Here is a 21,417-nt window from a genome sequence, read left to right as displayed (position 1 = left end):
ATGGATTCAAATACCTCTACTGTGTATCTGGCAAACATCGACATCCACTTGATTACTTCCACAAAACAGTTCACAGAGCGAGATACAAAGATTACAAACACTGTGGTATAGTGTGCCAACAGAATGAGACTGCGTCCCAACTGTTTTCCGTAATTAATAATCATGTTAAGCTTTAAATCATGTCCTCCCATTCTGTTTTGAACCATTAAGTAACTTCAAACCTAAAATAATATTTGTATTATCTTCTGCAAGCAACCATGCCTACTTAGTCCTTAAATTTTGATTCTACGTTTTATATTTGTTGACGGTCCCTTGGTGTACAGTATTTGCGCCTCACAGAGTCACTTGTTGTTTTCACACACTCCCATGCGTGGTCCAATCACAGCGCTGAGTTTCTGTTTCCGGGATGTTTGGTGATGTGGCTCTGAAATCCTGGAGACGAAATTGATCAAATAAACCACGCAGCTCTTCCCTGCGCCGATTAAACAGGTCAGTTTCATGCTTAATAACATTAACAAGCTGCTTCTAAACGTATTCAGTCGTTGACATGCACAAACACAAGTACGTTTATAAATATCGATTCGTTACAGTTGTTTACGAGTCATCAGCACGAGCTCACTTAAAGCTTGCGCTCATTACTGCCGCTCATTGGGCTTTAACAATGCCGTTTTATAACCATCATATAAAATAAAAGTCATACCTTTATGCGTCTCGATCATTTGTGCTGATATCAATCGATTTTAAAACACAAGGAAGAAGAGTCGCTGAATAATCTTTGCTGTTGTGTAGACAAAATGAAAGCGACGCAGCCGCAGTCAGATATATTTGTTTCGGCGTCGTTCGGTTCTCTTCGTTTTTCTCCGCTTTTTGGCTCTGCCAAGGGTGGTTATGTATTATCAATAAAGATAGACACAGTGTTGTTATTGTGTTCACGCCTCCTTTAGCTACTGTCCGCAGAGGGGACACACGTTATGTAACCAATAAAGGATCCAGTTTTGAGCTCATCAAGTGTTCTATTTATGGATGTGATGTGTTCACAGTCAATGTCCAATCAAAATCTGTGAGAAATACAGTAACTTTAAATACATATATAGACTAACCCAACTGTAAGATCTTTTCCTTTGTTCACTGTATGGATTTATTAATGTGATGTAATGCAACCGAGATGCCATTTAATTTACAAGGGCCAGATGGTATTTCAAAGGTGCCTTGACATGAAGTTTAAATTTAATTTTTACAATTACTATGATCATATTCAATGCCATTGCTTGGTGTTGCCTGATGGAGAATCAAATGTCCCTTTAAATAAGTCTATAAAAATGGCATTGATGTGCTTAAGCATTAAAGGGTTAGTTCAACCAAAAATGAAAATACTGTCATTTATTATTCACCCTCATGCCGTTCCACACCCGTAAGACCTTCGTTCGTCTTCGGAACACAAATTAAGATATTTTAGTTGAAATCCGATGGCTCCGTGAGGCCTGCATAGGGAGCAATGACATTTCCTCTCTCAAGATCCATAAAGGTTTCATTTTTGGGTGAACTAACCCTTCAATCAGATTCTGGCTTTATCTTTACTTATGTCCTAAACATGTTAAAACAGTTTCAATAATTCACACAGTAAAGAGCTTGAGAAAATATGAACTAACAAGCTGTGAACTAACATTTCATTGCATATATTTACATGCAGGTCAGCCATGTTTAGCCGGCTGACCCAAGGGGTGTCCTCGGTCCTCCAGGAGCTCTCGGGTGAGGAACGCTCCGAAGGAGACTCCCAGGTGAGTGGACAAACCTTGGAACCAATCATACTTCAGTTAAAGGCCCTTATTTTCCCATTTAAAGGTGCTAAAGAGGATGTTTTGTTTTATACATTTTTGCAATATTACTTGAAACTGTCTTTACTAACTGATAAAAGACTATTTATTAGGTGCACTGAAAGGAATAATATTAATATACATCATCTGTGCACGAGGTAGGGCCTTAAAAACATCAGCCGATCCGATTGGCCCTCTGGCTTGTCAATCACTGCCATGACGTTCCTTGTGAGAGACGAGCGCGGCTGCGCTCTCCAGTAACTTTCCACACTCCACAGGCGCCGCATGCAATGTTTTTGTCAGGAGACAAGAGTAACAACTGCAGATTATGAGTTACCTGCGGTGAGTCCGACATAATGAATCCACTAACACGACAGAGCGAATGCTGGTGGTAAACACTCGTGTTCCAATACGAGTGTTTACAAGTTTTGGGAGGCGTTCCTTTGAAGGAGGGGGGTTGTTCTTACGAATGCGCTCATTTCAAAAACTCAGTAACAGTCTTTGGTTTCTCAGTCGACGAAAAGATCCTCTTTAGCACCTTTCAACCTTGGGTTGAAAACGTGTAAACCACTCCCCTGCAACCGTGTGTCTGCTATGAGTGAGAGATTGAGAGGAGGAGCGCTAAAGTAAAACTCTGCCCTCTATTCAATATTCTGTTTCACTTGGTAATACGTCACAACACTGGAGAAAAGTCGTTTGCAACTTCTGGTTCATGCGGACTTTAAAATTACTTGCATGCATCACTAAAGATAAGTCAAGCATAAGTGGATGAAAAAGAGCAGTGCTAATTTAAAGTTGGCATGAAATGGAAGTTACGAAAGTCTTTTCTTTCTTATTGAGACATAAGTGGCTTATTCAGTAGGAAAAAATGTCAGGCAGGCCTTGATTTGGTCCTTTGGGAAATGATTTGATCATTGGATGGTTGTAGTTTGCTATTGGTCGATCTCATATAAGTGACAGGTTGTCCCGCCCCCACACTAGTAAACACATCATTGGAAAAGAGAAGAGATGTCGCTGCAAGAGGGAGGGGGAAGATATTTTTAGGGATGCACGATATATCGGCCACCATATCGGTACCGGCCGATATATTTTCATTTTTAATGTTAATGTTATTGGCCTGTTAAGAAAATTTGGCCGATTTATTAAAGCCGATAAATAATGGATTATTTCCTTCAGCTGAGACACTGGGGAGTCGACTCCAAAAGAGTCGATTCCTCGACTCCGAATAGCCCCAGAGTCGGGATCGACTCCAGCACAGGAATCGACTCTCTGTGTCTTCTCTGTTGCTGTGTCCGGAATCATTCACTTGTTTACTGATTCTCGAATCCATAGCCTACATAATGCATGGCAGTTAAGTGCATAATGTCTATGGTTAAGTGCACTAAGCAAGGAGTGAACGAAATGAAGCGAGGAATTCGGACACTGATGAATCGCGTCAGAGAGCTGTCGCAGAAACTTTGACACATACGTTCATGTAGCTTACTTTAGAAATGGATAACAGTCGTGACATTAGTTTGTAATTATACATACCTCCGTGTCAGCTTTAGTATTGATGGTAGCTTATATTATTGCAATAAATATAGATTTGATTTTCCATAGTTAACTATGTTCATTAAACTAACCATACATAAAAATAATAAAAAACTCACATCAACAATAAACACATTAATAAGTGTACATTATCGTATGCATTTTTTTATGTATTGTATTCATTTTAGTATATTTAACTCTCATATCCAAGCACTTTTAAGACTTTTAGTCGATTCCATCGACTCCAAAAAACCTGGAATCGAACACCCCCTACTTCAGATCATTTTGATTTAGATTTATCAGCCAATATATCGGTTATCGGCCAAAATCGGTGCATCCCTATTTATTTTGATTAAAGAGTACGAGGGCACATGAATTAAAAAAGAAATAAAAAAATGAATGGATAAATCATTTATAATAAATGCTGCAATATTCACAAAAAAAAAGTCAATTTTTGATTTCATGGTGACTTTAACACAAGTTGTTATTGAAGTTGTGATGAAACAGAAGTAGCAACAGGTATTTCCTTCCGTATTGTGATGTACATCCAAGTGTAACAGATTATCGGAAAAGAAAAAAAGGCCGGATGGGGTCTTGGTTCTCTAATCTTGATTAGATGTTGAGATGTAGGCTTGGCACTCAAAAATGAATGTGAGTTTGCAGTTGATTGGGGGCGGGGTTTAAGCAGACTAAATGATTTGAGAATCGGCATACATCACCAAACTGAAGTCTGTTGTTTTACCAGAAGATCAAGTTATGACATTTTCATTAAACTTTGCAAGGTTAAAATGAGATGCATACATGGATGAACATATATATACATGGTATAACATGCATGTAGAAAATATGATGAAATAGGTCCATTTCATGCTGACTTGAATACTAACATAGTTAGAAGGGAGTGATTAACCATCTAAAGAGCACTCTTTGAATGTTGTTTTTTGGAGCAGGATGGGTTGGTGCCTCAGCCCCAGCCTGATTCTGAAGCATCCCTGGAGGGCCCAGGGCCCCCAGAAGAGGTCCTGGAGAGGCTGGCCCAGACTGAGCAGCTGGTGGTTCAGCTGAAGGAGCTGATTCGAGAGAAGGACAGTCGGCTCGCCAGCACTGAAAAACAGCTCAAGGTGTGGGCTTGCATAATGTAAAAGGAAGAAGTGGCACTAACTAGACCATGAATATTAACAGGTCTAAAGCTTGGTTTTGTATTTGCAACTGTGTTTGTCCTCATACAGGAGGAGAAAGAACAGGCAGAAGTCAAGTTTACAAAGCTTAAACTGCAAGCCAAAGCCAAGATGGCCTCCCTAAACAAACAGATCGCTGAGCTCAAAGGACAAGAAGCGTTGAACAGCAGTCAGGTAATGTTGACATATTTGTGTTATTTTAAGCATGATGTGGTCTTGGATAACTTTTTTGTAGTGTGTTAATTTATAACTTATATTATTTAATGTAACAATGTATTCCATTATGATTATAATTTGTGGTGCTTTTTGTTTATCTAAATAAATACTCAGTGTTTGCAAAATGAATTAGTTTTGCCTGCAGTGTCATGATGATGAAATGTTTTTTAGAATTCAGAGAGCTCCTTCCAAATGGCTCCAGAAGTGGAGGAGGAACTCCGGCAGCTGAAAGAAAAGCTCAGCCAGGCGGAGTCTTCCAACAAGATCCTCCAACAGCAGCTCTGGGAGGCTGAACAACGTGTGAGAGAGGAGGGTCATGCAGAGCAGGTGTGTTTCACCCAGAGCATATGTCTTTAAGCTGAGGTGCTTATTTTGTTAAGATCTTGAAATGTGTCATATGATGATCAATGTTTTTGAAGGTACTGTTTTATTATTTCTGTAATAGTCTAGGGCCTTCTGTAATAATCTTACCACTAAGAGTTCTCCTAAATAGCAGTAAAAGTTATTAGCTAAGAGTTTTCTCTTATAACCTATTCACAAAGCTGCTGAGACAAACTTTTACTAAGGAATAGACTGAAGTCTTAAGCTAAGAGTAAGGGCGGGGTTGACCTCCTTGCTATGGAGTATACACACAGTGATTGGCTGATGGGGGAGGAGTCAGCAATTTAATCATAGAAATATTGTAGAATGAGGTGTCATGTTGCCATTTTTGAAACCCTGTAAACAAAACATGGGCACAGATTGAGAGGAGTAATATATATACAGACGAGAGCCGACTCACCTATAGTTACTTTGACAGTTTTCTGCATCCCTCCGCCACCCTGCTCCTCACTGGAGATACGGAGATAACTTTGGGTTTAGGCTAAATTCCAAGCTCAGAGCTCTCGATCCCCTTGGACAGCACACCAAATACGTTTATTTTTTAATTTTTTAAACTCTATTCAATCATTTGTAAATGTGAACTCATGAAAACCATTGCCACAGATAATCAGACAATATTTATTTATTTGTTAAAGGTTTTTTTTTTTTTTTTTTTTTTTGGCATCTCATTGTAGATTCTATAAATCAAAATGTATTGCATTTATGAAGAAAAGGTTCAGCACCTAAGGCTCTATCGCTATTGCCTCAATGGTGTACAGTGTCTTTGGGTGGATTAGGATTGTTTGTAATTTGGTCTAAGTGACTTAGGTGTCCTCTTGAATACTCATAACGTTTCACAGATTTAGGAGCTAGTTTTAGTTTAGCTTTGTGAAATACTCTACAAAAATGTAGGACTCCTAAAATTAGGACTGACATGCCCATTATTTTTAAGAGTTTCTCCTAAATCGACAAGTTAGGAGCTACTTTTAGCCTTAAGATGTTTTGTGAATACGGCCCCAGATCTCAGTATTTCACTCTTAAATGGTATATCTCCTATTTTGTTTTTTTAAATGTTGTCCAGGTGCGAATCCTGCAAGCTGTGGTGAAAGAAAAAGATGTCCGATTTCAAGATCAAATCCTTAAACATGAACAGGAACTCCTCAGTCTCACGCAGACCTCAAATGACCCTGACTTAGAGCAGGTATTTCTCATGTTTTGGCACTTTCCATAAATAAGGTTCACTTTTAATATTCCATTTTCTTTGATATTTAATTTTCTCAATCTTTGCACAGATTGTAGTGTTGACTGTATTCGTTAGCTCAAACATACCAAAGTTATTGTAAAAAAAAAAAATGATGGGATGAAGATAGGAAATAAAGTTTATCATTAACTACAAAACCAACATTAGGTCCCAAACTAGCTAGCTACTGAGGTTTAGCTTAATTTAGGTGAAATTTACAAGCCTGTTACCCATTATGCTATAAGTTTTGATTGATTAATTTGACTAATTTTTTACATTTTTGTCTGTTTAATTTAATTTAATTTTTATTATCACGTTTATTTTATCTTTATTGCATGAAAATAATGCAGTCACACAAGTTATAACCTGCATTCAGACATGTCCCATGTTTTGTTTACAGGGTTTCAAAAATGGCAAGAAACAGAGAAAAATTAATAATATTAATTTTCAGCATAATAAAGATTATATAATATTACTGTGATTGTTATAATCTTTTCTGTGACCTCCTGAAATTGTTAATCTAAAGGTTAAGTATTTCCTTTCAATCAATATTTGTTGGTGGTGTTGTAGCCATATTTGTGTGTTATTATAAAGCATGAAATCATAGCTCATCATGTTGCCATGGCAATTTTGATCTAAGCTGTCTAGTTTCAGGGTGTATGCATTTCCACATTCTATGAGCAGCATCCAACTCTTGGCATGTTATGTTTAACAGCATGTTGTTGGACAGGAATTAAGAAAGAAAGCTCAGATTAAGACTGTTCTTTTACATGTCTGTTCATTTCTGATCAATCAAACCCTGCAGCAAGTATCTATACATCTCGTCCTGTGTTGCATTAATCCTGTTTATTGTTTTACAGGCTCTTCGTGCATCTCAGCAGCGCATAGAGGAGTTGGAGGAGTCCTTGCGTTCTCGTTCAGAAGTCCTAGAAATGTTGCAGCAGGAACTCAACAGTGCAGACCAGCAGAAACAGGTCAGCATAACACGTATAGTTTACACTGTGTCCTGGAATTTTTACTGCAAAATATGTTACAAATCATCACAGTCTATCAAGAGATATTTGTCCATAACAACATACAACTATGTAGCAGTTAGATTTCACTGCAGGGTGGGGATACCCAGCAGTGATTAAAAATAGAATCCAAGTAACCAACAGAATTTCTTGTTGTTGTGGTTAGGTTAAAAGCTCAGATTAAAGAAGCAGTTCATTCAAAAATATTATAGGATTATTTCCTTTTACAGTATGTATAGAAAGCCCAGTTATTTGTTGACCCTTAAGCATGATGAATGTTTCAATTGTGCAGATTCTGACTGCTCAGTTCAGGCAAATGGAGCTGGAGTTGGCAGAAGCCCAGAGACTGAGAGAAGAGGAGAGGCAGCAGTGGGCCATGCGAGCTGAGGAAGAACTCCAGGCTCTTAGAGCCAGACTAGAGGCTTCAGATAGTGAGAGTCAGACCATCAATTCTCTCAACACTGAATTACAGAAAAAGATAACAGAGATGGATGAAATGAGAGCAAAACTTGAATCTGAAGAAAGAGAGAAAGAAGAAACGTTGGCGAAATTGAAAGAAAGAGAAACTGACTTTGAGGCAGAACTGGCCAAAATGAAAGTATGCCTAGAAGCCAGATTGGAGACATCAGAGAGTGAGAGAGAGCATACCATCAGTGCACTCAACATCAATGTTACCAATCTCAACGCTGAATTACTGAAAAGGACCACAGAGTTGGATGAAATGAGAGAGAAACTTGAATCTGAGCGAAGAGAAAAGGAAGAAATGCTGGAGAAATTGAAAGAGAGAGAGATTAGCTTTGAGGCAGAGCTGGCCGACATGAAAGTATCTCTAGAAGCTAGATTAGAAACACAAGAAGGTGAAAGGGACCAGACCATTAGTGCTCTCAACAGTGAATTGCTGAAAAAGACAGCGGAGATGGATGAAATGAGAGCAAAGCTTGAATTCAAAGAAAGAGAGAATGACCAAATGCAGGAGAAATTTAAAGAGAGCAAGACTAGCTTTGAGGCAGAGCTGGCCAACATGAAAGTATCTCTAGAAGCCAGATTAGAAACAACAGAAAGTGAAAAAGAGCAGACCATCATTGCTCTCAATGCTGAATTACTGAAAAAGACGACAGAGTTGGATGAACTGAGGGAAAAACTTTCAGCTGAAGAGAGAGAAAGACTGGAGACATTACAAGAGAGACAAACAAGCTTTGAGACAGAGCTGGCCAACTTGCAAGCCTGTCTGGAAGTCGCAGAGAAACAGAAAGAGGAAATGACAAAGAAGCTAGAGGTGGAGGTTGCAAGTCGCATGGAAGAGCTTCATCATCTTCAGGAGAAGCTTGAAGAAGTAGAAAGAGCTAGGGAAGAAGAATCTAAGAGTGAAAGAGATCACTTAGCACAGATGGAAAATGAGCTTGAGTCATTGAGAGAGAAACTGGATGCCAGTAAAGAGGATCAGAAAGCAGGACTTCAAACCAAGGATGCACTGGAGAAACTTTGGAGAGGAATTCAGTCTTTGACAACTACTGAGGAGGCAGAGGTGGAAATATCCGTTCCTACTGACCCCGCACAGTTCTTAGAGGTGTTACCTGCCATAGGAGCACGTCTGAGCAACATTACAGATGAACAGCTAGAGAGTCAAGCACGCATATCTCAGCTCACACTCACTCTACAATCTCTGCAAGGTAAACAGCCCAGGAGAACAAAGTTCAAAGCAGCTTTTGTAGTTTGAGTAAACTGTCCTTGGAAGCATTTTTATCAATCAAAACAACAATATAGGGCAAGTTGTTTGTACTGTGATCAAAAAGTAATTATGTCTTAATGCACCTGATGCTCTAGGTCAACTCAATAAAAGCACAGCTGAAGGAGAGGAAGCAGTTGCTAGGATACAGGAACTGGAACAACAACTTCTGACTGTTCAGGTAGGTGGATTGCAAAAATATGTTGAAGCGTTTTAAACATTGCTTTGTGTTTTTCAGAGCAGTTGTTGCTCTTTTTAGTCTTTTAAATGCAATTAGTAAGAGTTAAGGCAATCTTCACTATTACTTTTGCTCATACTTAAGTGTTCAGATAAGTACTTGGGGTTCTTGGTATTAAATCTGTCATACATTATTTATGCTATTTGCATGAATGATAATTCAAATCATATGGATTGTTGTACAGTTGTGCTATTGTTCTATTAGTTTTCATAGCGATCAGACTTACAATTTGCACCTAACAACAAGCTTGAAAAGTTATTGATGCAATGGAGATGCTCCACAGAACAAGATGCCCTTGTCTAGGGCAAAGTGTCTGCTGTAGCAAACTCATTTGGATGTACATAGCACAATCTGTGTCTGGTGCAACAGACACAAGGTGACATTAATGCCTAGACGGTTTGTCTCACAGATTATCAGGCCAGAGATATCATAATCCCCCTGATTTTCATCATCTATTCCTATTTCTAGCCCCACATAAAAGGGCATAGTTATGAAGTATTAATAAAGGTATGGTCTGTTATGGTATTCAAATAACTGCAGTTACTGTGGGAATTCAGCAGACAAGTGCACTCTCAATAAGCATGCATTAGTGTGAGCATATTGTTTGTTATAACTTGGGCTTGTCTTTCCTAGGTTACTGGTGAGTCATTAGGTGATCATGTGACTGACCTGTCTGTGAAGGATTTGGACAGGACGCACCAGGGTGAGTTTAATGTTTGCCCTTGTGTAGCTGAATGTACTTTGAACTGCAGTGCTTCTTTTAGTGACACAATTCCATTTTATTCCATAATTGTCTTGTTCTCTAGTATAGAACATTGTGGTTTCTAAATGAAAAAATGTTTGCAGTGTTTGTAATGTTTAGATAATAGTCAGGACAACCAGAAAGGCAGGTTTCCTTAATCAAAAACAAAACATAAACAGGAAGTTAAGAATTTAGACTTGACACAATATGCAGTTTAAACATGATACATTTTGCATGCTTAATTGTGCATGCTTAAGTTATTTTATGATTTTCACTTGGTTGTCTCATGATTTCTGTTTCAGATAACAGTGGAGATGGACATAGTTCAGAAAATGAATTACAGTCTGATCGGATACTGTTTCTGGAGCAGCAGCTTGCAGACAGAGAAAGAGAACTTTTTGCTCTCCGAGAAAAACTGTCATTCACCACATGCCGAACTCTGAATATCCCAGATGAGGAAAGTGTGGACAGTGTAAATAGAAGAGACATCACTGAGTTGCACGACAACTCTACAGCTCTATCTGAGGTTCTTGAAGGCTCACAAGAGGAAGAGACAACACTTGTGGCAGTAGACACCTCTGTTCTGTCTGTCTCTGCTGGCAATGAGAGTAGCCCTGAGCTTATCACACCTCAACCTGATTCTCCTGGAGAATCAAAGGGTACTTCCTCAGATGAGATGGTGACAAGCAGTGATTCAGAGGTGGCTCATAGTAGCTGGACTCTTCTGGAAGCAGTCAACCAAGATGGGACTCAAGAGTGGCCGGCCCAAGTTCAGGACTTTGCCTCACTGCGCTTATCCACACAATCTTGGGAAGAGACCTGTGAAGAGCAGGTTGCATCAACTAGCTGCATAGTTGATATTGAATCACCACCTTTAGTTATCCATGAAACTGTAGAGATACGTCTTGGCCAACAGGAGGGAAGTCTGCTAAATACAGATTCAAGCACTGGTCAAGCTTTTGCACAGGTCTTAGCTGAAGAGATTCAGAAAAGGTATAGTGAACTTCTGGGAGAGCTTCAGCAGTTTAAAGACTCAGCCTTACAATCACAGGAGAAAGTCTTCCAGCTGGAGGAAGCATTGAAGTCACTCACAGTTTCCAAAAATGAGGCTGAGTCCAGGGCAAACATCTATGAGAAAGAGCTGATCGAAGTGAAGGCATTGATTGAGCAAGAAAAATTAGATGGGCAAAGTGTTGCTAAGCAGTTTGAGAACTTGAAGGAAGAGGTTTGCTCTAAAGATGATATGCTGCAAGTTTTACAGGCAGGCCTTGATGAAGCCCAACAAAGAGTTGTTGAACAAGAAGGTCAAGCTAGAATGCTGGCTGTTCAACTGGAGGACAGAGAGCTTGCTTCCTCTGAACTGGAACAGAAGCTCTTGGATATGGAGGGCAGGTTAGTGCAGGTCTCCCAGGAAGCTGACATGGCAAAAGCTGCTCTCACTGACAGGAATGCTGAGCTGGATGACCTACAAAAGTGTCTTTCACAGAAAGACCAGGAGATGATGGAACTCAATGATAGCATGACTGCCAAACTACTCCAGGCTGGAGAGGAAAAGTTTGTATTATCCAGTGAAGTCAAAAAGCTAAAAGAGCAAATCTATGAACTTGAGAGTGTCAGGGATGACCAGCAGAAAATCCTAGAGGATAAAACAGCAGAAAAAGAGGAGCTTGTTGCTTTACGAAAAGAGAAAGAGGACTTGGGTACTCAAATGGCTGCCATGAAGAAAGATGGAGAACAGTTCAAGAGAAAGCTGCAGGCAGCTCTGATACAGCGGAAAGAATTGATGAAAAAAGTTGCAGACTTCGAGAAGGAGGCTGAGAGCAGGGAAGAAAAGGAAAGAGATGATAATGAGGGAACAACTCTTCATTTTAAAAATGAAATTAAGGAAAAAGATCTAGAAATACAGAGACTTGATGCTTTGTTACAAGAGACCAGAGATGTCTTACATTTGAAAGATGAGACCTTAACAAGTCTGGAACAAAAAATCCATAAACAAGATCAAGCATTGACTGAGTCTCATGCAGAAATACAACATTTGACAAAGCAGTATGTACAAATGAATGAGCAACAAATGTCACAGGCAGCCGACGACAAAAATAGACTTCTTTCGCAGATAGCGTCCATGGAATCGGACATTGACACACTGCATAAAAAGCTTCAGGAAGCTACTGATGCTTATGAGGACACTGTTGCGAAAGCTCAAGAGAAAGATCGCCATCATCTTGAACAGATGAAACAACAGAAAGAAGAGTGCAGTGAGCTTCTTGAACGCCTCCAAACTGAAGAGGGAGAGAAAACTGGGTTGTTGAATCGTGTTATGGAGCTAGAAGGTCTGCTAGAATCAAAGAATGCAGCAGATAAAGTAGTGAGTGTGAATGTGGAGGGTAATGTTGGGTCTACTACAAAGAATCTAGAGAAACCAGAGATAAATGATTGGGTTCAGGAGGACTGGGTGGATTTTGCTTCAGCTGAGACTGAGGCACAACAACATAAACCTGGTGAGCAATCTCAGCAGCCCATGATAAAAGATCATGAGGACATTGTAAGTGCTCTTCAGGAGGAATTAAGAGTTGAGCAGGCTGCTCGTGCGGAATTAGAGATGCGTTTACAAGAGAGCCAGTCCTCTCAGTCACTCACAGATTGCAAATTTAAAGAGCTTTCCCAAGAACTTGAAGTCTTGCGAGAAAAGGAGAGGCAGATTGATTCTCTCACTGAGGAAATAGACGCTCTTAGGGAGAAATGTCAAAGAGCCGAAGCTCATGCAGAGAAGTTGAAAGTGGAGGTGGACGAAGCTTGGGAAGCAGCTAAAAGAAGCATCTCTGATGCCGAGTCCCCAATCAAAGCACTTCAGTCAGAAGTGGAAGAATTTAAACAATTTCTTAAAAACAAGAATGATGAGATTATTGATTTAAGCCAACAGCTTAATGAACAAAGTTCTCTTCTACTTAAGATGCAGGAAACGGTATTGGCGAAAGATCAGCAGATTGCTTCATTACAAGAAGAGCTTAAAGCTGAGCAAGATAGGGTAAAAAAACTGGAAGCAGAAATGCCACAACGTGAGGAAGAAGAGAAAGATAATAGTGCCAAACTCCAACAGCTTCAACGTAAACTGCAGGCTGCTCTTGTATCACGCAAGGAGGCAATCAAAGAGAAACAGGCATTGAAGGAGGAACAGGCTTCTGCTGAGAAGATTAAATTAGAGCTACAACAGAAGCTGGAGTTAATAGAGGTGGAGCTGAACAAGTCAAGAGAAGAGAGGGAGAAGTTAATTGAGGAGGTGGATCGAACTTTGTTGGAAAACCAGAGTCTGAGTGCATCCTGTGAGAGCCTTAAACTTGCTATGGAGGGTGTTTTGAATGAGAAGGATGCATGCAAACGGCAAGCTGAGAGTGCCAAAGAGGAATCCGAACAAGTGTGCAGGCAGCTGGAAGATAAGGTGCAAAGCATGAAAGAGGAATATGAATCCCTCCTCAAGTCATATGAAAATGTGAGTGATGAAGCTGAACGAGTGAGAAGAGTGCTTGAAGCCGCTCGACAGGAGAGGCAGGAGTTAGCAGCCAAGGCACGAGCTCATGAGGTAGCCAGACAAGAGGCAGAGAGGTTAGCTGAGGAAGCTATGAAGGAGGTGGATGTTGTGAAAGAAAAAATGAGAAAATTTGCCAAGGTCAAACATCAAAAGATTATGGATCTAGAGGAGGAGAATGAAAAGCTTAGGGAGCAGGAAGAGAAGAAATTGGTCACACGTACAGAAACTGAGCTGAAACAAGAGCTTGAGAGAGTCAAACAAGAGTTTGAGACCTTGAAAACAAATTATAATATTGCTATGACTGATAAAAACTCTTTGGAGCATGAAGCTGAGGAATTGAGACAGCGTTTGGCTGAGGAAATTGACAAAAAGAACAGTGAAACCCTGGACACATGCTCCATGGAGACCATTAAGGAGGTTAAAGTCATCACACAGCAGACGAGTCCTGATTTAATTGAAATCCAAGAATACCAGAATGTTAGCATTTCCCCTGAAGCTAATCTCACTAAGCCAGTGGAATCCATTAGTACTGCACTTGAACAAGAAGTCACAAAAGTGCATGCAAAAATGACTGCTCAAACTGAGGAGAGGCTTGAGGAACTGGAGACCTCTCTCGAAACAGCAGAGACTAAGATAAGGGAACTTGAAGCTGCTCTTGAGGATCACATGGAATCCAGAAACAAGCAAGAATCCATGCTTAATGCAGAGCTGGATTCCCTCAAGCAGCAGCTTCAGGAGACTTTAGAAAGAGAGGGTCTCCTGAAGGAAGAGAGCTCTAAGAAAGAGACACAACTGCAAGAACTCCGCACTAGCCTAGAGGCTGAAAGAGATGACCTAGAGGAGCGGTTGATGAACCAGCTGGCTCAGCTCAATGGCAGCATTGCAGGCTACCAGCAAGAGGCATCTGATAGTCGTGATCGCCTCATTGACATGCAGAGGGAATTGGAGACACTGGAGAGAGAGCGGGCTGAGCTGGAAGCTGAGGTGGCAAGTGAGAGGGGCCGGGCAGCCAGGATGGAGGAGGACATGAGGCAGGCCCAACGAGAAAGAACAGAGGCAGAGGCTGAGGCAGGCAAACATAGAGAGCTGGAGCAGAAGTTGAAATCTGCACAGAGGTTTAAAGAAGGTAGTCAAAACAGAACACGTCAGCTTGAGGAACTTCTGAGGGAAAAGCAACTTGAAGTACGTCAGCTACAGAAAGACTGCATTGAGTACCAGGAAAGAATAAGCGAACTGGGTAAAGAAGTGAAGTCATTGCTGTTGGGTAGAGATGAGCTGAGTGCAGAACTTGAGGCAGCACGCATGGAAATTGCAAAGATCATGCAAGACAGAACAAGTATTGCATCTGAACTTTCAACATGTAAAGGGAAGCTGGACATAGCGCTGGAAGAAGCAAAGCAGGCCCAAGCAGACAAACTAGCTGCAGAACAAATGGTACAAAGCAAAGAGGCCAAGTTGAAGGCAGATGCGGAGCGTACCCTGGATGAAGTCAGGTATCGCCTTGGAGCCGAGCTTAAACAGATAGAATTAAGACTAGAAAAATCTTACAGAGAGCGGGAGAGGGAGGAAGAGGCAACTCTAGAGGCTAGGAGTATTGCCGAGGCCGCAGACAGGCATGCCCAGGAAATGCAAGCCCGTCTGGATGAAGCACTGGCTCGGTTGGCAGCCTTTTCGCGCTCCATGTCGTCCCTGCAGGATGATCGTGATCGAGTGCTGGATGAGGCCAAGCAATGGGAGAATCGTTTTCATAGTGAATTGCAGGAAAAGGAGGCTGATGTTCGGGAGGCTGAAACCCGTGCCAAAGAACTTGCTGAGCAACTCCAGAGGGAGACCACCCAAAAAGAGGAGCTGCAGAGTTTATTGGAAAGGTTTGTTTTGTTTCAATCAGGTTCTGTTAACATCTGGTAATTATACTTTAATTGTTACAGTAAATGTTCAATAATAAATAAATTGTATGTCTGCAGAATGCAAAAGGCAGAAGAGAACCTACAACTAGAGCTGTCTGAGTTGGAAAAGAAACATAATGAAAGCCTTGCAGCTCTTGAGAAAGAAAGAGGGGAACTGCAGCAGAAGCTCATTCTGGTAGAAACCAACCTGACCCAAACTCGCACCCAGCTGACTACCCTAGAGACAGAGGCAGAGGGACTGCGCCACCGCACCAAAGCCCTAGAAGAAGCAGTGGACAAGCTTCAGAGTGATAATAATGAGGCACGCGCTGTGATCAAGGAAAGGGAGACAGAGGAAAAGAGACTATACTTGAGGCTTGAGCAACTAGAGACAGACCTAGGATCTTCTAAGAACCTTACTGAAACTCTTCAGGCTGCATTGGATGAGAAGGAGAAGAGGGAAATGGAGCTCCTTGGTGAGAAGGAGCAAGCTGTGACACAGGTACTTAATATACTGAATACCATAGTTTCTGAAATGAATGCATGCATATCCATTCATCTCATTATTAGTAATTTAATGCTATATAATAATACAGTAGACTTTCTTTTTTTTAGGCTGTAGAGGAGGCTAGAAAGGATGCAGATGGAAGGGCTGAGATGGCAGAGAAAGAGCTGGAGGAGAGGAGAGAGGAGTTGCGTGGTTTAGAAGAGAGGCTCCGTAAGGCTGAGGAGGATACCTTCCAGAGCAGAGCTCAACTGGAGTCCTTTACCAAAGCTATGGGCTCCCTGCAGGATGACAGAGACAGAGTACTCAGCCAATACAAGCAGCTAGAGGAAAGACACCTCCAGGTAATGCTGCTCTGAATAATTTGATTAGATATTGAAAAAAATGCATAGCCTCATTTGCATAAATAATTCAGGGTATCTTTTAAGATTGGTACTCTCACATCCTTTCAGGTAATGATGGAAAAGGACAGCCTTATCCAGGAGGCTGCAGGCGAAAACAACGGATTAAAGGAGGAGCTTCGAGCCTTGTTGTCACAGCGGGATGACCTCAATGCTGAGAATGCCAAGCTGGCTGCCCAGCTTCATGGATACAGAAATGACCTGAACCAGGTTCTTGCTATGAAGGACTCTCAGCATAAGCAGATTCTTGCTGCCCAAGTAGAGCGCATTAGTTTCCTTGACAGAGAGAAAGAAAATCTTGAGAGCCATATTCAGGCTCTTGAAAAAGACATTGGTCAAGGGACGGTACCTCTATTGGTGCAGGAGAATTTGATCCAGGCCAGCGAAGGAAGTGTTGATAGGCAAGATGCACCCGGGGCTGAGGTAGAGAAGCTGAGGGAACAGCTCCAAGTTGCTAGAAAGCGCATCACCACCTTGGAGGAGACCTTGGAATTGGAGAAGGAGACCCAGGCAGTCCACAGCAAAGAGTTGAAGGAGCTGCGCTGGGAAGGTGGCGTTCTGCGAACCGAAGCTGAAACAGCAGAGGAGAGGGTGGCGGAGTTGGCGCGAGACTTGTTGGTGATGGAGCAACAGCTTCTGGAGGAGAGGGAAGCAGTCAGTCAGCTTCAAGCTCAGAACAAGTCTTTTGGTCAAGCCATGGGTTCTATGCAGGTCGCAAGAGATCAAGCTATCAGTGAGGCCATAGAGCTGCGTCTCCGTTTAGATGAAATAAACCGGACGGTTTACCCAGCTTCTCCTCCAAGTGGCTCCAAAGGAGAAGTGTGGAGTCTAAAAAATGCTCTAGCAGCACTGCAAAATGACAGGGAAAGAATGGTATGTAATGAATTACCTGATAATTTATTAGAAACAAAAATATATTTGCAACCTATTAATTGCATCCCTCCTGATTCTTCAGTTGGAACAGCTGCACTTGCAAAAGTCTGAATTGGATCGACTTGGATCTGGTGAACTATCCAGGCTCACTAAGGCTTTGGAGGAAGAGAGAAGAAAGGCAGCAGAGCGAGAGGAAAAAATCATGGCAGAGCTGAATGATAAAGATGCCCAGATGGACAGAGATAAGCAAGAACTGGAAATGCTCAGGTAAGATTTATAGGTTTAACTAATTACTTTTATGCCCTCTGCAGTTCTGCCGTTCTGGTGATAGTCTTGCAGAAAACCACTTTAAAGAAATTAGCCGAAAATGTTTGTATACTCTGACCAGAATTTCTATCCCTCCAAAAGTGAAAAATACTCTTACAATTTCTTACTTTTTTATTTACATGTGTAGGCTTGAGATGATGGACTGGCAGGGTCAGGCTGAGCTCTTGAAGCAGCAGACCCTGACCACTCTCTCAGACAGGGACCAACAGGTTCGCCAGCTTACTGCCATGCTGGAAGAAGCACGGGCATCAAAATTACGGCACGAGCAAACACAAAGACAGGTAAAAAGCTATAATCTCATTTTCAAGTACGAGATATTGGAAGCAGCCTAGAAATGTTTTATATTCAGTCAATCCATCTACCTCTTTTCTTGTAGCTAGAGGCATTTATAAGTAATAAATATTTTTCATTGTACTGTTATGTAATATGAGATGGGACTTGTTGCACAATTTTGCTTATTTCTCTATTGGTCTTAGACTTTTTAACCTCACTTTAGTATATAACTTTGAAGTCCTTGATCTGTTTCATTGTACTGATTTCTTTGTCCTTCAGGGAAGCCTTGCAATAGACGCTGCACCTGGTGGCCCTCTAGAGCACAATGAGGGATATAAAGCTGAGTTCATTGAACTCCAGAGAAGGTACTGCTGCCAAGTTTAGTCCTCTCATTAATTATACTGATCTACAGTTGCATTATGTCAATCTCTTTAGCACCGGTGCCACAAACTGCATTGATAGCAGTTGTAGATAATACTACAGCTAACATACTACTAATACTGTATTTGAAAGGAATTAAGCATGTGATATGTAGTAGTTAAGCGTATCTTTTTCAACACTTTTCATCTGTTTTTTTGTTTTGTTTTTTTCTGTCTTAATTTTTTTTTAATCAATGGCTATTGTTTGTAGTGTTTTGAATACATTAGTGAGTTACAGTAGGTCAAAAGTAAATGAAAAGTAATCTAAAAGTAGTCCGATTATATTACCTAAAATGTGTAATGGATTATGTTACTTACTAAAATTTTTGTCATGTAATTTGGAATCAGTGATGAACTATAATTTGTAAGTAATTACCCAGTACTGTGTTTGCCACACTTTACTGCTCTCTCAAATAGATGGTGATCAAACATCAACAGTAATTTACCTGATAATATGACTTCTAGACTACTTGATTAGGTTATTAAACTGTAACTCATAGGTTACATGGTTCTCTCTTATGACTCTTTCAGTGACTTTCCATGTGTCAACTTTCATTTCCCCACTTACCAGTGCTGTACAGTAACTCTATGTGTGTGGTTCTGTCAGGTTGGATGAGGAGTCAGAACAGAGACTCAGAGTAGAGGAGCAACTCATTGCTGCACAGGATCGCCTCAAACGGTCTGACCCTAATCTCAGATTAAGATCAACTCTCTGCTCCTGGCTGTGGGCGTTATTGCCGCAGACTGCCTTTATGTGAAATTTGTCATATACAATTCTTCCAAAAATTATTTGGACGCTTTCAGACACTTATTAATGATATTAATATGAACTACTTATATTTTTGGAGACACTGCATATATGAACCAACTGTAGTTTTCATTCACAAATTTAATTCTTTGCTTTTCACATTTAAATCCGTAAAATAATGATTAATGACTAAATACTACATGTGTCATTTTCCTTCTTCATTCACAGCTATACACAGGGTGAGTGGCAGACAGCGTCTCAAGCCATGACGTCAGAGACGGCTGTACTTATTGAGCCACCAGAGGGTGCTGTTATACGGGTAAACACAAACCCTCAATGCAATTCCACATCATTTGTTGTTTATATATATATATACACACATATGTTTGGATATATTTTTATATATATTTTCTTTATTTCAGACTCGTAGTGGTGGACCTGGGCTGCTGCGAATGCTGCGAGTCGCATTTTGCTCTCGGCAGCGCACCCCTCTGCTGGTGTCACTCTACCTGCTGACTGTTCACGTGCTGTTGCTGCTATGCATGGGAGGATATCTGTGAGAAAGACTCAACGCTTAACTGAGAGAGACAGTTACATACTCATTTACTTATACAAAATGAAACAAATGGGACACATTATTTAATACAGGATTAACTAATTTACATTCGTCTGTGAACATTTTTCCTTGCTTATTTACCAAAGTTACATCTGATCTGTTTTGTTTTCTTTTTATCGGAGCACTCTGACAAAAAATAATTTCCACCCAGTTTTAATGGGGCTTGACCATACTAGTAACACTAGAGCACTACCTGCACTTCCTCAAGAACATGGTATTACCCTTTAAGAAGCCCTCATTTAAGAAGGAATGTTTATGCATCATTTGGAAAATGTAGATGAAGTTGACATGGTATAGTGTCAGGTTCTTTTTCTTACTTTCTTTCTGTAAAACAGGGTCTTTCACAATGTCTGTCAGATTGCATAAAGGTAGACACAAGAAGACTTATTTTGACCACATTCCAAATTCCTATAATTAGTTTTCTTGATATCTCTTTGTTTCTGCATAAAGTCAGTGCGTTCAAATGTAATGGCAAAGCTGATAGTTACTGTATGTGTCTACAAGAAACGTGTTAGTTTGCTGACTCTCTCTGTCATGGCAGACTAGTTTGCCAGCTTGGTGCAATTCTGTCATTTATATTTGTTCATTTTAATTGGTGTTTTTTCCCTGGTTTATTTGTTGGTTTTGTTGTTTATTTTCTTTAACACACTACACATCATGGTCTATACACCTGGACTACTATTGCTTTCATTCAACCTTAAAGACATAAATGAAATACCATTTTATTACCAATTACTTTAGATGTGTTGATTCTGTTTCAGTTCAAGTCAGCTTCATCAAGTCATTCATGTTCTGCTTATTTTCCGTTTTCCGAGCCAGACTTCCTATTCTCACTATTCGACTGTCACTCAGATCTGTTTGGGCTGTATAGGGCTGGATTAGATTATGGTTAAAATGTTGTCTCTTACAGTGAGATTTTAAGCACAGCCCAGTGAGTGTTTTATCTGTAAAATCTCTGTAAATGATCCTTTCTCTTCCTCCTGCTACCCTGTTGTAGGGGCTATTTTTTGGAAATAAAGTCTATTTATGGGAGGACATACACATCTATGTGTTTGCATGACATGGTGGTGCTGTTCTTGTACAGCAGATTGTACAGTAAACCTTTGATTTTAATTAATACTTACTTCTTTTATGTGTTTGAAATAAATACACAGTCATTGTAATAATTTTGAGTTATTTTAACCGTGCCGAATGCTTCAGAGGTCCTGCACAGTTTGTGTTGCTCTGACCCAAACATAAAATATTTCATAAATACAACGAAGAATCATTAAAAATATATAATACTACTATTACATATTCGTTTATTTATAGTTTGTAAGACATTTAGACTACTTACAAAATTAATATTGTTATTTTAATGTATTTTTGTCTCTTAATTTAATTGGTCAAAAATGCATTGGTGGAACTCGGATGTGCGTGAACGGAGTGGGGGTTCAATCTTCAACTGGCTGGCGGCAGCAGCCACTGACAGGTCACATGACCTGGTGGCAGCTGCCAGTCTGATTCTGGCAGGTCACGTGACCTGCCAGTGGCGCTGGTGGCAGCTGCCAGTCTTGATTCTGGCAGGTCTGTCAGCGGTGGCTGGCAGAGTGTAACGCGTTCCTTATTTCTATCGTTGCATGGAAATACATAATTGTATTATTATTAATATAATCTTATGACTCTATTCTTTTGTATAATTCACGTTTTAGATGGGTTTATCTCAATTAAAGCAGTCAAATGACCGTGATCTCAACTGGTGGAAAATGACGCATAGCCCAGCCAGCCACTGCTGAGACGCGAGTAT

General features: G+C 40.5%; 1 protein-coding gene across 1 annotated transcript; it reads left to right on the top strand.

Annotated features, from left to right (window-relative positions):
* The first annotated feature begins 371 nt into the window (after positions 1 to 371).
* On the top strand, positions 372 to 20,814 carry golgb1 (golgin B1). Its single transcript, XM_067392216.1, has 20 exons — positions 372 to 489; positions 1,691 to 1,778; positions 4,295 to 4,465; positions 4,574 to 4,696; positions 4,910 to 5,065; positions 6,180 to 6,299; positions 7,199 to 7,312; positions 7,644 to 9,021; positions 9,176 to 9,258; positions 9,949 to 10,018; positions 10,360 to 15,451; positions 15,548 to 15,971; positions 16,085 to 16,318; positions 16,427 to 17,248; positions 17,331 to 17,515; positions 17,703 to 17,856; positions 18,128 to 18,213; positions 18,875 to 18,946; positions 19,244 to 19,334; positions 19,438 to 20,814. The coding sequence occupies exons 2-20, from the start codon at positions 1,698 to 1,700 to the stop codon at positions 19,573 to 19,575; spliced, it is 9,594 nt and encodes a 3,197-aa protein (XP_067248317.1). The 5' UTR covers positions 372 to 489; positions 1,691 to 1,697; the 3' UTR covers positions 19,576 to 20,814.
* Positions 20,815 to 21,417: the final 603 nt, after the last annotated feature.

The sequence above is a fragment of the Chanodichthys erythropterus genome, chromosome 8, assembly GCF_024489055.1.
Source record: "Chanodichthys erythropterus isolate Z2021 chromosome 8, ASM2448905v1, whole genome shotgun sequence".
Classification (NCBI taxonomy): domain Eukaryota; kingdom Metazoa; phylum Chordata; class Actinopteri; order Cypriniformes; family Xenocyprididae; genus Chanodichthys; species Chanodichthys erythropterus.
Note: the sequence above shows the minus strand (reverse complement) of the source record. Positions and strands in the feature narration are given on the sequence as shown.

What these genes read in the sequence shown, in the direction of transcription:
- golgb1 (XM_067392216.1), top strand. Translation starts at nt 1,698, where the DNA reads ATGTTTAGCCGGCTGACCCAAGGGGTGTCCTCGGTCCTCCAGGAGCTC. An exon ending in TTTGGACAGGACGCACCAGG is followed by an intron (nt 10,019 to 10,359) that starts GTGAGTTTAATG and finishes TTTCTGTTTCAG; the next exon opens with ATAACAGTGGAGATGGACAT. An exon ending in AGGAGCAAGCTGTGACACAG is followed by an intron (nt 15,972 to 16,084) that starts GTACTTAATATA and finishes TCTTTTTTTTAG; the next exon opens with GCTGTAGAGGAGGCTAGAAA.